We start from the raw sequence: 15,341 nt of genomic DNA, 5'->3' as shown, positions 1-15,341 counted from the left end.
CTGTCTAGACCTCTGTTTGGAGAGTTATATGACTCCATTGGTTCTGTGTCCCCTGATTTTTTTCACCAGTTAGTTAATCCATTGGCAGTTTATATTGACCGGTACTGAAGCTTTTTGTCTCTGAAATATATTTAAAATACCACAATTCTTTTCCAATTTAAAATTCCATAAGTAGAAATGAATAACCAAATGTCTAGTACAAATGCTCAAGAAATTATGTAGCAATGGCCATTTATAACAATTTGGGTAGCTTTGACATTCAGAAATGTACTTTTATGTGGAGTTATATTGCTTTAAAAGTCAATGTCTCATAGCATACAATAAATAATATAAATAATGCCCTTTAAAAAAGTCTGCTAACAATTTAAATATTTGCAGAAGTATGCAAATTTTTCAAAAAAGGACTACCAATGTCTTTGGCTGTGTTATAAATTATTTTATCCCATTAAAAAGTATAGAATTTTTAGTTTAAGGTGGCCATTTGAACAGCCACATTTGGCTCTGTTCTCTCCTGAAACTCACTGAAACAACAGGAAAGGTATTTTTTAAAAAGCTATAAGCCCATAGGGACCACAAAGGGAGAGGAAAGAGCAACATAATTTTGGAGTTTAGAGAGTAAGGAGATTAGTGGTAATTACCTTAGCGGACCCAAGAAAATGGAACGCTCAGCCATCAGTGGAGAAAGGAAAGAAGCAACGAGTTTACATCACAGAATCCCAGAAACACAGGCCTTGGTGGTGGTACCTGGTAGGAGAAAGAAGTGAACAGAAAAGCGATTCGGAAGTACCAGAGATTATGCAGGCAGGAGAATACTTTGGGAAAAAGAAAAAGGGGCATATAAAGGAGCAGATTTCTAGATCCCCTCCCCCTCCTGAGCCTGTGGGCAGCTGCCCTTCTAACCACGAGGGAGACTGGTTTACCTTCCAGAGAGGATATAGAGTCCCTGCCCTGAAGGGCACCAAGCACAGGGAAGGGTGGAGGAACTCTTGCTGAAAACAGGGCAGTTAAATTAATTTTACCGCAGTCTTCATTTCCCACTTGGTTCCAGAACAGATTTCATGGGATCAGGTATCATAATGGCATTTGACTTGTCAACCTCAATACTTTGGAGAATTGCTTTCAAAATTCTGAGGGAAAATGATTTCCCACCTTGAATTCCATACCTTAAGCAAACTATTCATTAAATAGGAGGGTAGAATAAAGACATTTTTAGATGTACGAGATCACCAAAAATTTACCTTCCGAGCTTTCTTAACTTAGGAAGTTACTTCGGGATCTGGTTTACCAAAACGAAGAATAAACTAAGAAAGAGGAAGAAACAAGGTAACCTGACAACAGTGGTGTGGAGTGGTACCCGCTGGCAGTTGTGCACATGCCTAGGGAGTGAGTCATCAAATGAGAGCCGCCCAGGTGGCTCCAAAAGAAATCCAAGATGAAATTAGTAGAATAGTTAATGAGGTTGACCTCCTGAGGGGAGACATAGATAACTGGGAGACAACTGGGGACTTGAGTTAGTAATAAACACAGAGACAACTAAGCAAAAAGAAAAAAATAAAGGCAATTATCTACGCCAGGGAAAGCTTTAAAACATGCTTGAAAGGAAAATAAATCATGTTATATACTTGCCTAAGCTGTGAATAGCACTTAGAGTCAAAATGATGTATTCACTAGATTTTTAAAAAAATTAAAATTGTTTAAAAATTGAACTATAATAACATTTTAAAACTTAAATTCTGATTTAACAAGACTGCAGTGGAAAGATGGAGTGATGGGAGCGTGCCCCCGTGTCATGGGAGGCTGGGAAGGAGGGGTGAAAGTAATGGTTACATGACCTCCCGAATTGAAACAAAACAGAACAAGAAGTAGCATTGTAAACATGTTACTTACATTTGTGGAGGTGAATAGCAAAAGAATGAATTACAGGAGCTGAAAGTAATTACTCTAGGGAACAAGAAATGGGAAGTTGGGGGACTTCTGTTTTTAGTAAGATGTCTCATTTGATTCTTTAAGCTATGAGCATGTGAATAATAAGTATCTAAAACATTTGTATTTTGTGGCAGTAAATAAGCTTGTTTTAAGTAGTGGAAGAGTAAATTATGATATTTTACTGTAATTTTTATCATTTAGTTTACGTTTATGAAATTAAACAAGTTTTACTTGAGATACTGAGAAAAGAAGTCTGTGTAAATAGTACATTGAGAATTGGTTTATTTGAAATTATTATTCTAATCAGGAAAACATCTATGTAAAATATTATTCTTAGTACTAGATATAGAGAAGGTGACTAACAGCAAAAAAAATGAAATTATCATTAGAATAATCTGATGTAAAGCGTGCATTATGTTCGATTATTTTTCCTAATATTAATCATTGATAATTGTGTATGTGTTAACCCCTGGGCATTTTAAGTTATTTTCATTGGGTTGGGTTATGTTTTTTTCTGAATTAACTGAATTTTTCTGGCTTTCTCATGTCATTTATATATTGCTTCAAAGGAGGAGAACGAGATGGAAACATTTGGTGCAACGGTAACAAATTGTTAGCCCTTACATAGCTGGTTACAGGATAAAAATGAGTTTTGAGGTTATAGCTGACCAGGAATTTTAGAAGTATAAAAATGAAAAGTAGCCAGTGTACTTGTGTTTCTTAAATGGTCTCTTAAAAACCAGTGTTCCACTATATTGAGAAATCAGCCTTAGTTTAATTTTAGTTCATATTTCTTTACTTTTGTGCTGTAGATTATCTTTGCTGTTCTTTGTATTTAATTTTATCAATTCTTTCCATGTTAGTGATACTTGAAAAAGAGATAAGCATGGTATGTTAAGCATTATTTCTTTTACTGTACATAAGCAGGAGTTTTGATACTTTCTGTTTTATTTGTTCACAGTTCGTGCTAGTTCTTTGTAATTCTATTGGCACACCTCTGGATCCCAAATACATTGATCTTGGTAAGGAAATGTTAATATTTACTCCCTCTTTAATCAAATCTTATTTGTAAACTAATTTTAAAATGTAACAATGGTATTATTAATTAGAACGGTATTCTCTAAAACAGGGATGAACATACTTCCTGGTTTGCCAGGTTCAGGTTCAGTACCAGTCTATGCCTGTTGTCATGGTAAAATTATTAGTAATGCCCCATTTCACTCTCAGAAGGATCCTGCTTAATACAATAACTTTTAAGTTTACTGTATCTAAAATTCACAATAATCTCACGACTGCTATACTGCCATCATTTGCTTTAAATGGGAAATATAATTGTATGAGAATTGGTATCCAATGTAATGATTAGAATGTAACATACTGAGGATTATAGAAAGAATTTTGCCATGAAACCACTTTTATTATTAATAAACTGCTTGTAAGTACCTCTCTTCCATGAAAAACACTTTAGCTGCTTGTTAAAGTGAGTTTGCCCTGTCCAGATTTTTGTGATGAAATTAGTCTATTAATAGGGACAACTTAAAAAAATTCCTGACTTTTTTGTTTTCAGAAGACATTTGTTTCTTTAGATTTACCCTTCCCTCTATCCAATAGCTATGAAAGTAACCATAAAAAATTCCAAATCTTATTCTTAGTATTTTGTCAAAAATTGTTACCAAATATTTTGTTGCCATTTCACTGTAACTTCCAAAATAATGGTTTTCTTTTAAAGTGTATGTTAGTTTATGGGATATGATGTTAGAAAAAATAGTAGGTTTCAAAAATTGAAAACCCATTGAATTATTTTCTGAATCTGAGGACTAGTCTTTTTTGTTTTTAGATTTCACATTCAGCCTTAACAATTAAATGTTAAAGTGTGCCTTCTAAGTATTTTGCTAAGGACTTTGGGTGATACAAGCAAATGTGAAGAATACTTACTGGCCTCAAAGATTTTATACTCTATGTTTAGGGTCTTGGTAACTCACTTTTAAACACTGAAACTTTTCAACTTCTTGTCTTATGTTCACTGTTAGGTATGTTTATATGTTTCTCTCTATATATTTATATATGTACATAAATGTTCGTGTTCTTTGTTAATGTTAATATTCCTTAGCTTAAAGTTATTACACTTATCACATGAATATCTTCCATTTATTAGAAATATAATAGTCTTAAATCTAAGGGATGAATTCTGTCAGTCTTCAGATTATATGCTTTTTCTTTTAATATCAAAAGTTTTAGCATAATATCATAATGATGATAGGGTTAGCCTCAAAGTAATTTTAATCACAGGCAGTCTGTGTTTTAATAAAGCCAGATGTGAATCCTTTACCCTCATAAAATGGCAAATGCTTGAGGGCATGATTATTTGTATTATTGAGTCTTGAAACTTTTTTTTTTGCGGTCTCACTGGCTGAAATTTTAGCAAACAGTTCTTTCACTGGTCTGCAGTAAACTCAGCCAAAGATTCAACATTTTTGCTTCATATGTATCCTGTACAATTCCTTTTTTAAGTTTCTATGCCAAATTTTCATGAGGACTGGAGGCTAAAGCAAAAAAAGTGTATAACTGATATTGTTCTAGGAAACGTGATTTGCCATCTGCTCTTCCTGAAAATCTCTAGAGAAACTTTTAAAAAGAACATTATGTATTATTACAGAAGTTTAGTTTGTGAGGCTCTGTTGTACTGTACACGTAAGAGTTAGGTACCATTTTTGGGGCCTCTTCCTTTGAGCCCTCAGTATACCTTTGGTGTGCTTCTATCCAAAGTACTTACTCTGCACTGTGATTATTGGTTTTCTCATCTACCTTCCCTCCAAGATTTTGAGCTTCTTAAAGATCTAACTGTGTTTATTCATTTCTGTATCCCCACTGCCTAACGCTGTGCTTGCCCCATAACAAATGTTTATTGAATGTATGAAAATATTTAAAATAAAATCTATTTATTTAGCAAACCATCGATGAGTATATACTGTTTCAGGTACTGTACTGGGTACTGGGATTGATAAGAAATTAACTCTGACATTTCCTGTAGAATGTCTGAACAGATAATTAAAATATAGTTCGTCTATTGAACAATGACAGTTGCTCCCCTGCTGTGTGCTAGGTTTTGTGCTAGGTGCTAGATAAGTAGATATCGGTGCATAAGGGTGTCAGGGACATTTTTTCTACTTAGAGAAGGTTTCATTTGAGCTGAGTTCTGAAGGATAAGTATTTCTTCAGGTAACATTTTAAGGAGAGGAAACAGCATTTGCATAAGAATAAGACATGAAAAGTGCCTGAAAAGTACCAGGTGCCTGTGCTGCAGCCATTTTGTGGGGAGCACGTAGGAGCTTTCTAATGGTGGCCGGTAGCATTTGCACTAAATCTTCTATATAGGCCAGAGAGAGGTGATTTGATGAAAACAGTTCAGTGCAATTTCAGTTTACCAGCTCTTTAAAGGGCTGAGAAATAGGTAGAAAAGTGGGGGAACATTACAGATGTAGACATTTATTTCAGGCCTCAGCATTAAAATATTATAAGCAGGTTTTACTTATATGTGAATTCCTAGATTGTCTTAAATTATTTTACATCCTTGCTTAGCTAGTAACTATTACCTATTAGTGTTACAAGTTTCAATTAATGGAAGCATAATTACTTTCTTTACAATTTTTTGCCAATGATCTTTCTAGATATTTCAAATTTTTTCTTTCTGGATACTGAATAGTTGAGAAGGACATGGACTGCTTTTTTCCTGGTTGTGTTTTTTTCCTAAAATATTCAGTCTCTTAAAATTTGGTCTTTTAACTTTTTCCTAGAGGCTTAGTTCTAGCAAACTAAGAACTAAACCACCTGGATGGGATAGATAATAAATAATGATCTAGCATAATTTATGTAGATAGGATTATCTACCCATATGAATTTGCCAAAATTACTGCCATGCTGATTCAGAACATGTTTCATATATATTGTATTTGTTTTTTGTATTGACTAGTGAATTTATATATCATTTTATTATAAAAAGCAAAAAATAATAGCAACCACACCTAACAGTTATTAACCCTTTTTTAAAAAATTTTTTTTAATTTTTTAAATTTTGGTTGCGTTGGGTCTTCGTTGTTGTGCGCGGGCTTTCTCTGGTTGTGGCGAGCAGGGCCTACTCTTCGTTGTGGTGCGCAGGCTTCTCATTGCAGTGGCTTCTCTTGTTGTGAAGCACGGGCTCTAGGTGCGTGGGCTTCAGTAGTCGTGGCTCGCGGGCTCTAGAGCGCAGGCTCAGTAGTTGTGGTGCACGGGCTTAGTTGCTCCGCAGCATGGCATGTGGGATCTTCCCAGGCCAGGGCTTGAACCCATGTCCCGCGCATTGGCAGGTGGATTCTTAACCACTGCACCACCAGGGAAGCCCTATTAACCCTTAATGAGAAGCAGTCTGCCATAGTGGTTAAGAGCACAGATTCTGGAACCAGATTGACTGTGTTTGTGTCCCAGCTTCTACCGCTTTCTAGCTGTGCAACTTCAGTGAGTTATTTAACCATTCCATCCTTCAGTTTCTTCATCTGCTAAATGGGGGTAATAATAGTGCCTGCCTTATAGGGTAGGTGTGAGTTATGTATGTAATACATTAATAATATATTAATATAAGTATATATCATAACTATATAATTATATAAAAATGCCTGACATATAATTTAAAAAATTCAATAAATATTGGCATTTAAAATTATTATTATTAAGCATTTATTCCATGCCAGGCACTGTACTATGGTTTATATTTGTTATCTCTCTTAATCCTTAAAGTAGCTCTAAGGTTGGTAATATTATTATTATCTTCAATTTACAGTAAGCAAACAGAGGTTAAGAGAGAATAAGTAATTTATCTAAGTCCACAGAGTTAGCAAGTGCCTGTGATATAAATCCAAGAAGTCTGACTTGCTATGAACCACTAACTTTTTAATTTTGAATTAATTAGGCTGTTAATAAACTTGTGATCATTTAGGATGTATCAAAAAAAAAAAAGGAAACAAGAGTATAATTTATAACTGTAGCTAAACATTGGTTAGAAAAATACTTTTATATGCTTAGGAAAAACTATTTTATTAGAAAGCAGTTAAGGTTTGTGAACTTAACTTCACATCACACTAAAGGCATAATAGTTACCAGCATCAGAGTACCTATGGTAGAATTTACTGAATATTTAGCAAATGTCTTATGATTTAGTGCAGATGGGATCAGCAAAAGCTCAGCAAAGCCTCGGCCTGGCCTACTCATTCGTCCCACTCCGGGCTCCCCCTGAATCGGGCTCTGCCACCGTTCTCAGGACTGCCTTCCAACCAGCTGTTTCCTACAGGAAGGCTTCTCACTACCTCTAGAGTTTGGTAGTGGTACACATTTTGAATAGAGAAATCTTGACAACTGTAATCAAAAAAACCTTTTTAATATGATTCAACTCTACTGAGTTATTTATTTAGCATATAAAAATTCTTGCGTTTGAATCTCGACTTGTTAATCTGTTCAGTAAACACTATACCATCAGTCTAGTTTCTAATTCTTTGTTTAGTTCCTAAGTCTCTTACTGCCCTAAATGTCCTTTGTTTGGACTGTGGCAAGAACTCCATAAATGGTAGCTGTTATTAACACTGTTCCTTTATTCTGACTGTATTAATGATTACTTTGTACAGTAGTTTTGAATAGAACAATATGTTTTGTACCATTTTAATTGTGAATTTAGAAATTAGCTACTAAAATGATCTTTTATGAAAGAGTTTTTTGTTTTTCTATATTTTTGTGAATGTGTGTGTTTAATTTTATATTGTTTATTTTGTTTGTGACCTTGGGCAAGTTATTTTACATCTTTAATCCTCTGTTTCTTTATCTGTAAGGTGGATTTGATGAGACTACTTCATCAAAGGGTACACAGTAGGAATTTAATTAAATATTCTCTAAGAAATGGAACAGATGAAAAAAATGTTTAAGAGACTATATTCCTAAATTAAAAGGAACTTTGGAGAATTTCATTTTCTAAATTAATGAGGAAATATAAGACATATGAGATCAGAGGGAAGGATAAAGGCCTGAACCAAGCAGTAATGGTAGTGAATAAGAGAATAGACTGCCTTCCAACCAGCTGTTACAATTATAGAAATAATTTTATTTTATTTATCCATTTGGACATTTGGACATTTGGGCTGTTTCTATTTTTTTGACTCTTATGAATGCTGTTATGAATATTTGTGTATGAGTTTTTGTGTAGACATATGTTTTCATTTCTCTTGGGTATATACCTAGGAGTGGAATTGCTAGGGCATGTGGTAATTCTATTGATATATTTAACATTGTGAAGAACTACCGAGCTGTTTTTCAAAGTGGATGCACCACTTTACATTCCTACCATTTCTCCACATTTTTGCAAATACTCATTATTGTCTGACTTCTTGATTCTAGCCATGCTAGTAGGTGTGAAGTGTTATCTCGTTGTGATTTTGATTTGCATTTGCCTGGTGGCTAATAATGTTGACCATCTTTTCATTTGCTTAGTAGCCATTTGTATATCTTCATTGGAAAAATGTCTGTTCAGATGCTTTGCCCAATTTTAAATTAGGCTATTTGTCTTTTTATTATTGAGTTACAAGAGTTCTTTATACATTCTAGATGTAATTCCCTATCATGTATATGATTTTCAAATATTTTCTTCCATTTGTGGATTGTATTTTCACTTTTTTGATGGTGTCCTTTGAAGCACAAATGTTTTTAATTTTGATGAAGTCCAGTTTATCTACTTTTTCTTTTCTTGCTTGCGGTTTTGGTGTCATATTTAAGAAATCACTGCGTAACCCAATGTCACATAGATTTACACGTAAGTTTTCTTCTAAGAGTTCTATACTTATGTTTGATTCATTTTGAGTTGATATTTCTGTATGGTCCTCCAAACTTTTGACTCTTCTGAGTTCTCAGACTGTTTTTAGGGTATATTGTCTATAAAATGCGAGGTTGGACTCAGTGATCACTGAAGTCTTCTGCAGCACATTTTGTGATTCTGTCTAATTGTAACCTAATTGCCTTAATGTTCTTTTTAATAGTACCATTGTTTGTTACAATGACCAAAACCCATGTGATAGCAGCTTCAAAAGAAGCATTTTATACCTGGCAGTATCGTGTGGCAAAGAAGCTCACAGCATTGGAAATTAATCAGATCACCCGGTCTCGAAAAGAAGGGAGAGAAAGGTATATCTTTTGATGAACATTTTTTAGTAGCTCAACCATATCACATTTAAATCGGACATAGCTATTTACAAATGTCATGCTTGAGAACTGGAAATTGTTTTGATTACTAGAAATAATTTTCCATTAATTTGAGTATCTTTCAGATTTATGTGTTTAAATTTATCAAAATAAAAGAGAGGTAGCATGATGTAACAAAAGAAAAGCCTTTAGAGTTAAAAGACTGGAAACCTATGTTTTTATAAGGGATGGCTATTCTCGCTTATCTACTCTCGCCATATTAGAGTTATAATGCTACACTGACATATGATTGTCTAACCAAAACTTCATTCCTATGGGTTAGAGGTAGAGGTCTTTCCAGGACGGTGGGGTGATTCTAGTATCATAATCACCACAGGAGAGGCAGGTCCTTAGACACAGATATGGAGGAGGTCTCTAGGTGGGGAGAATTGGTCACTTGCCTTCTTTCTCTTGCCCTGGATTCCAGGGGTTTTGGGGTTGGAACTATTTCTGATAACTGGGGGTAAATATGACTCTACCACGTGGAGAAATTAGGAGCCAGGGTGGAGGGATTCTTTATAATAAGTATAGCAGTGCATTTACTGTGTTTTGTAAGTTATATTGTCTCTGTTGGTGATATTCCATGTTTACTGCCCTTTTGTTGTTATCCTAAGCCTTTAAGCAAAGCATTTGGTTGAGTAACTTTAACCTAATGATTGTTAATGAGGGCACAGGCTTGTGTTGTTGGTGGTGGGCAGCGGGGAGTCATGTCAGAAATCTCAGGTTGCTTTTTTCAAATCATTTTCCTTCACACATACTTGAGATCTTAAGGCAATCTTCCCTTCCCTTTAAGACTCACTCGTGTACTAAGATAGGTGATATAACCCCAGTAAAAGTATTTTGGATACGTAAATTCATGTGGCAGCAGGGAAACAAAGAAGTGGAAAAATACTATATCTTGTGTTCTCTGTGGTTCTGAAAGACCCAGTGGGAAGAACCTTTGGCCTCTTTGAGGACAGCATGTGGCAGCGGTAGCACCAGTAACAAGAGACCTGCGGCCTGTGGGGAGAAGGTGGATCTTAGGACAAGGTTGGGGCAGAAAAGTCTAGCCTCTCCATGGAGCGGCTGTGCTCCGTGAACCAGCTAAAGAGATTCTGGCTTCTGTTTCAATAAAGAAGGCATCATTTCCTTATATTTCTGTCTGGGGTATACTTACTAGCTTTAATGACTTTGGGCCAGTTCTCTCTGGACTTCAGTTTCATCATCTGTAAAATACCGTTGCTGATGTTGATAGGAACCAACATTGATAGAGTACTTCTTGTGTGCCAGACACTGGGAAGTCTAGTCAGTACTCGTATTATTCCTGTTTCACAGAGAGGAAACTGAGACACACAGCGTAACTTATTTGCCAGAGGTTCCCAGCTGATAAGAGGAGATGGGACACAATGCCACGTTTATCTGGCTCCGAGCCACTTTACTCAGACTGGCCTTTCTTGTAGTACCCTACTTGTTTTAAGAAAGGGATTTGGGTCAAATGATCTCTTGAGAGACCTCCTATTCTAACCTTTGACTTTTATCTTGTGATAACTAAGTAGAAATATTGACTGTATGTACTTAATAAAAATGTATTAGAAAGCAGAAACATGGCACCTCTAAATTAGTATATCTTTCTGTATTTAATACATTTCTTTAAAATTTATTTGACATTTGATCTCATTATATTGGTGAAAGTACAAATATGACTTCAATTTAACAATGATAAAATTTCATGATATTCTAAAGATGGAAAATGGCTTAATTTTCCTGTGACTATATTACAGCTGCAATGTCTTGAACTCCTTTTATGTATCAGGCTCTGTGCATGTGTGCTTTACAAACATCATTTTATTTATGCCTCTCAAAAATCCTGCAAAGGGGGAATTGTCCGCCTTCTTTTACAGATGAAGAAACTGAGGCTTAGAGAAGTTAAATAACTTGCCCAGGGCCTCATAGGCTACTCAATGATGTGTCTTCTCTGTTCACCTCCATTCATTTTCATGTTTTCTTCAGCAGACATTATAGAGCGCCTGACAATGTGTGGCAGGCACTGGAGATGTAGTCTTTGCTTTTAGGAAAATCACCGTCTAGTGGGAGAGACAAGGAAACTAGCAGCAATACTGTGGTGTGCATACGTGTTACAGTAAAGGTATCTGAGAGATGGTACACCTGAAGTGGTGTATCTTCATAGCACAGTAGGCATAGGGGAGGGTTTTTTACTTCAGAGCAAGAATTCCATTAATTAGAGCTTCCCAAATACACTTAAGTTTTACCTTTATTAAGCATATCATTAGAAGGGACATTATGGAGAAACAGCAGAGAAACTTGGTGCTTTAGAAGTTGTTCCTGACCGATGTTCACTGGGAGAGTAAGGGAAGATATCTCTTGGGGCTTACCGAAATTCATCGGAGATATATGATTCAGTGTCCAAATATATTTTTGGCATAGCTCTCAGGAACACGGCACTTGCATCACTAGTAAACACATGGTAGGTAGTTTCTGCCTTTGTAAGATTGAGCTGTGTCAAGAACTCTTTAAAATAATCAGGACAGTATTATTAAATAACAGTATTCATCGGTGTCATCCAATCCTTTAATTGTTCTAGAGATCATGAAATAGTATAAACCTTACTTATACTATCATTGAAATTAAAACTTTTTTTTTCAGAATTTATCATGTTGATGATACACCTTCTGGATCGGTGGATGGTGTGCTTGATTATAGTAAAGCCATTCAAGTAGGTGATTTTATTATTGCCAGCAAATGTTAATATCCATAGATTTGGAAATGCTGTAAGTTTATTTTGAGACCTGAAAAAAATGTGTTTCCAATGAATAGCATTTTATTCTAGTAATTCTTTTAAAAATTTCTATTCTAATTCAAATTTTTCTAGATCTGTTTCTTCTTCTTTTGATTTTGAAAAAAAGTTTATTTTGACATGATCATAGGCCCACAGAAAGTTGCAAAAATAGCACATAGAACCTCTTTACCCAGCTTCCCTCAGTGGTGACATCTTACGTAACTATAGTGTAATATCAAAATCAGGGAATTGACATTGGTAATGATGCTGTGAACTAGACTACGACCCGATTCCTATTCCGTTTTCACTAGTTTTTACGTGTAGCTTTATGTAACTTCATCACCATAAAGGAATTGCCTCATGCTACTTCTTCATTTTCACACCCACTCTCCACCCCCGTCCTTGTCCTCTGGCAATCACTAATCTGTTTCCATCTCTATAGTGTTGTCACTCTGAGAATGTCTTACGAATGGAATCATATAGCATGTAATGGCATGTCATCTTTTGAGACTGGCTTAAAAAAATAATCCATCCAGGTTGTAGCAGTGCCGTGCTATTTGCCCCCTTCTCTATTTTGGCACGCGCTGGTCCTTTTGCTGAATGTTATCTTTTACAGCTAAGTTCAAGTTTTTGTCTCTCTTCCCATTTTGGTGTAAGTTTATGCTCCTCCCTCTGTGCACTTATACCTCCTGTGTTTACCTCTACTCTGATCATACTGTACTGTCATTAGGTGTTGGGTCCACTGTCTTTCCCAGTAGACTTCTGAGTAATCCCCAAGGGCAAAGATTTTATCCGAGTATCTCCAGTGCTTAGTTCAATGTCTGGCATATAGTAGGTGCTCAGTAAGTAAATGTTGGTTAAGTTAATAAATATATAGTTACAGTATTCTTCTTAGTGAATTGTATACTACCTTGTACCAGATTAACCAGTCAATAAATATTTGTTAAAGAGTAATGCTGATTTATTTTAGGGCACAAGGGATCCAATTTGTGCCATAACTGCATCTGATAAGACATTGATTGTGGTAAGTTGTTGAAAGAAAAACTTATTCTATGAATAATAATCGTTTAACTTGTTAAAAATAGAATAAAGCAACATGTTTTGGATTTGAATATCATCTTGCGGGCACCTCAAGTTTTACTAGGTCGAACAAAAGAAATAAGAAAGTTTTAAAGATTGCGTCACAAATTGTTAATCATTTGCAAAAAATAACTTTGTGAAAGTGGTAGAATCGTAGCCAGCTGGGGAGAGTTTGAGGCTGGGTTGAATGAGCCCTATAAAGGTTAGCAGATGTGGAGCAGATGGATGGTGGTAGTAGGTCTTGGAAAGTTTCCTCCTCTGTGTGGCCTGCTTTTTCATATTGGAGAAAGTGCTTTGGCTCAGCTGCTTCCATAAGAATTGGAATGAAGAGGTAGTGTGCTTGGTAGCCAGTAAAATAAAGAAGCCTGTGGCAAATTTTTGCTGAATTTTTCAAATAAAATCCATGTATCAATGTTGTTGTGCCTTTTCTTGAGCTCTGAAATTTGAAAATATTAATTTTAGAAATAAATGTTTAATATGGTAATGCTGGTAGAGTCATTAAATTCGAATTATGTAAATAGATCCTTGCGTGTGTATATTTCCAGTTCTAGTTACATTCTTTAGACATTAGCTAAGTTTGTGGGGGAAAAAAATCTTAAGAACATAGTATTCATTTTTCCTCAACAAATAAATTTGGTATATGTTTGAAGGCAGTTTGTCTTAGAGTCAGGTCTGAGGAGTCTCTTGTTTTCTTTTTAGATTCTTTGCTACACAGCAGGTTTTTGGTTGTGTTAGTTGTGTTTCTGACATTTGCAGGAAAAATAAAAAAACATGCAAGTCGGATCAGTCACAAAAACTGACTTAATTCCTAAATGAGAGTCTATCTGTAAGAAACACTCGAATAGTTTTAATACCAGCCAAAAATTTTAATGGAAAAGGTATCTTCTGCGTTTAAAACTTTCCACTGTTGAAATATAAACAGCTTTTAGAGCCATGCCTTTTTCAAACTTTTAAAGCCACAGGACCCACTTTTTCAAAAACAAAATCTTATTGTGTACTTCAATATAATCTTTTAAAGCCTATACCTCCTTTTTGTACATTAAAAAATATCCGCCCTCCTCACCCCTCTCTTGCCCTCCCCAGCCTTTCTGATAGGCCTCTCTGGAGAAGCATGCTGGGAGGGCAGAGCTGCTCCCATTAGAAAGGGGTTAGGGAATGATGGGCTGAGTGCAGCCTTCTGCCTTTTCCCTGTGGCTATGGCCGGAGGCACAGCAGGGTTTGAAAATCACAGCTCTCTCCTGTCTGTTGCTCTAACTGTTGATCTGTCAGCCTTAAGGCTTGCACAGAAACTTATATTCTGTTTTATTTTTAAGCACATTTAAACTAATACTCATTGTATCACTGCTTTCTGATCATCTCCCTTTGCCACAAACTGGTATCACATAGATGGCTATAGGATAAAAACATAGACTTTCAGTAACAGCTGTTTCCTATGGTGATCTTATATTGATTTTTCACATATATGAAATTTAGTTCAATAAGTGCTTTATATTTTAGCCTTTAATGTACCCCGAATGTTAACCTAGACAAGTGTAAATAACCCTAGATACATCTTCCTTGTGATGTAAGACTTTGTGTATTATTAAAGAACTAGGTTTCTGACTTCTCTCTTGAATATTACATGAAAAAAAAATTAGATCACCTTCAGCCACTTTAAAAAGGTTTTAATTAAATTATGAGGTAAATATGTACTCAGAACATGATCAGTATCAGAACTGAGAATTCACTATGACACCATCACTTTGGTTTTGAAACAAATGCATGAACATATAGAGAGACCCGTAGTTGTAATTTAATATTATTATGGTAAATATGCTTTAGTAATCAAAAATATTTTCTGTAGAGTCGTGAATCTGGCACCATTCAGAGATACAGTCTTCCTAACGTTGGTTTGATTCAAAAATACTCCCTTAATTGTCGAGCCTACCAGTTGTCCTTGAATTGCAACTCCAGGTAAGTCTGAAAACTTTCCTCACGTACATGTTAGACTTAGAAGTCATCCATTGGGATTGTTGTATTTATGTAATAAATGCAAAGACTTGTGTTTGTTTTAAACTTGTCTTACAGTTCAGTGTGGTTTTACTATAGTATATTTGTATTTGAATGTTATATTTATTATACTGTGTCTAGATGTCTTTCTCTCATTGGGCAAAATATAGAAATTCTAGTGTAATTTTTAAAAAATTATTTGCATACCAGTTGCTTTAATCCCTTTGCATACTTTTTTCACAAGGAAGCAAAATGGAAAGCAGCCCATGTCTTCTATCAAATTTATAAATGTTAGTTTAAAGCCAGTTATTTATTTAAA

The 15,341-nt window shown here is 35.2% G+C and overlaps 1 protein-coding gene across 1 annotated transcript in view; it reads left to right on the top strand.

Annotated features, from left to right (window-relative positions):
- The window catches only part of WDR35 (WD repeat domain 35), a 60,857-nt gene that overhangs the window by 23,155 nt on the left and 22,361 nt on the right, over nucleotides 1-15,341 (top strand). Inside the window, exons 11-15 of the mRNA XM_068564128.1 lie at nucleotides 2,888-2,948; nucleotides 8,976-9,120; nucleotides 11,821-11,890; nucleotides 12,924-12,977; nucleotides 14,877-14,986. Of these exons, the coding sequence (XP_068420229.1) occupies nucleotides 2,888-2,948; nucleotides 8,976-9,120; nucleotides 11,821-11,890; nucleotides 12,924-12,977; nucleotides 14,877-14,986 (440 nt within the window). The remainder of the gene's footprint in view (nucleotides 1-2,887; nucleotides 2,949-8,975; nucleotides 9,121-11,820; nucleotides 11,891-12,923; nucleotides 12,978-14,876; nucleotides 14,987-15,341) is intronic.

Source organism: Eschrichtius robustus, chromosome 15 (assembly GCF_028021215.1).
Source record: "Eschrichtius robustus isolate mEscRob2 chromosome 15, mEscRob2.pri, whole genome shotgun sequence".
Classification (NCBI taxonomy): Eukaryota; Metazoa; Chordata; class Mammalia; order Artiodactyla; family Eschrichtiidae; genus Eschrichtius; species Eschrichtius robustus.
Note: the sequence above shows the minus strand (reverse complement) of the source record. Positions and strands in the feature narration are given on the sequence as shown.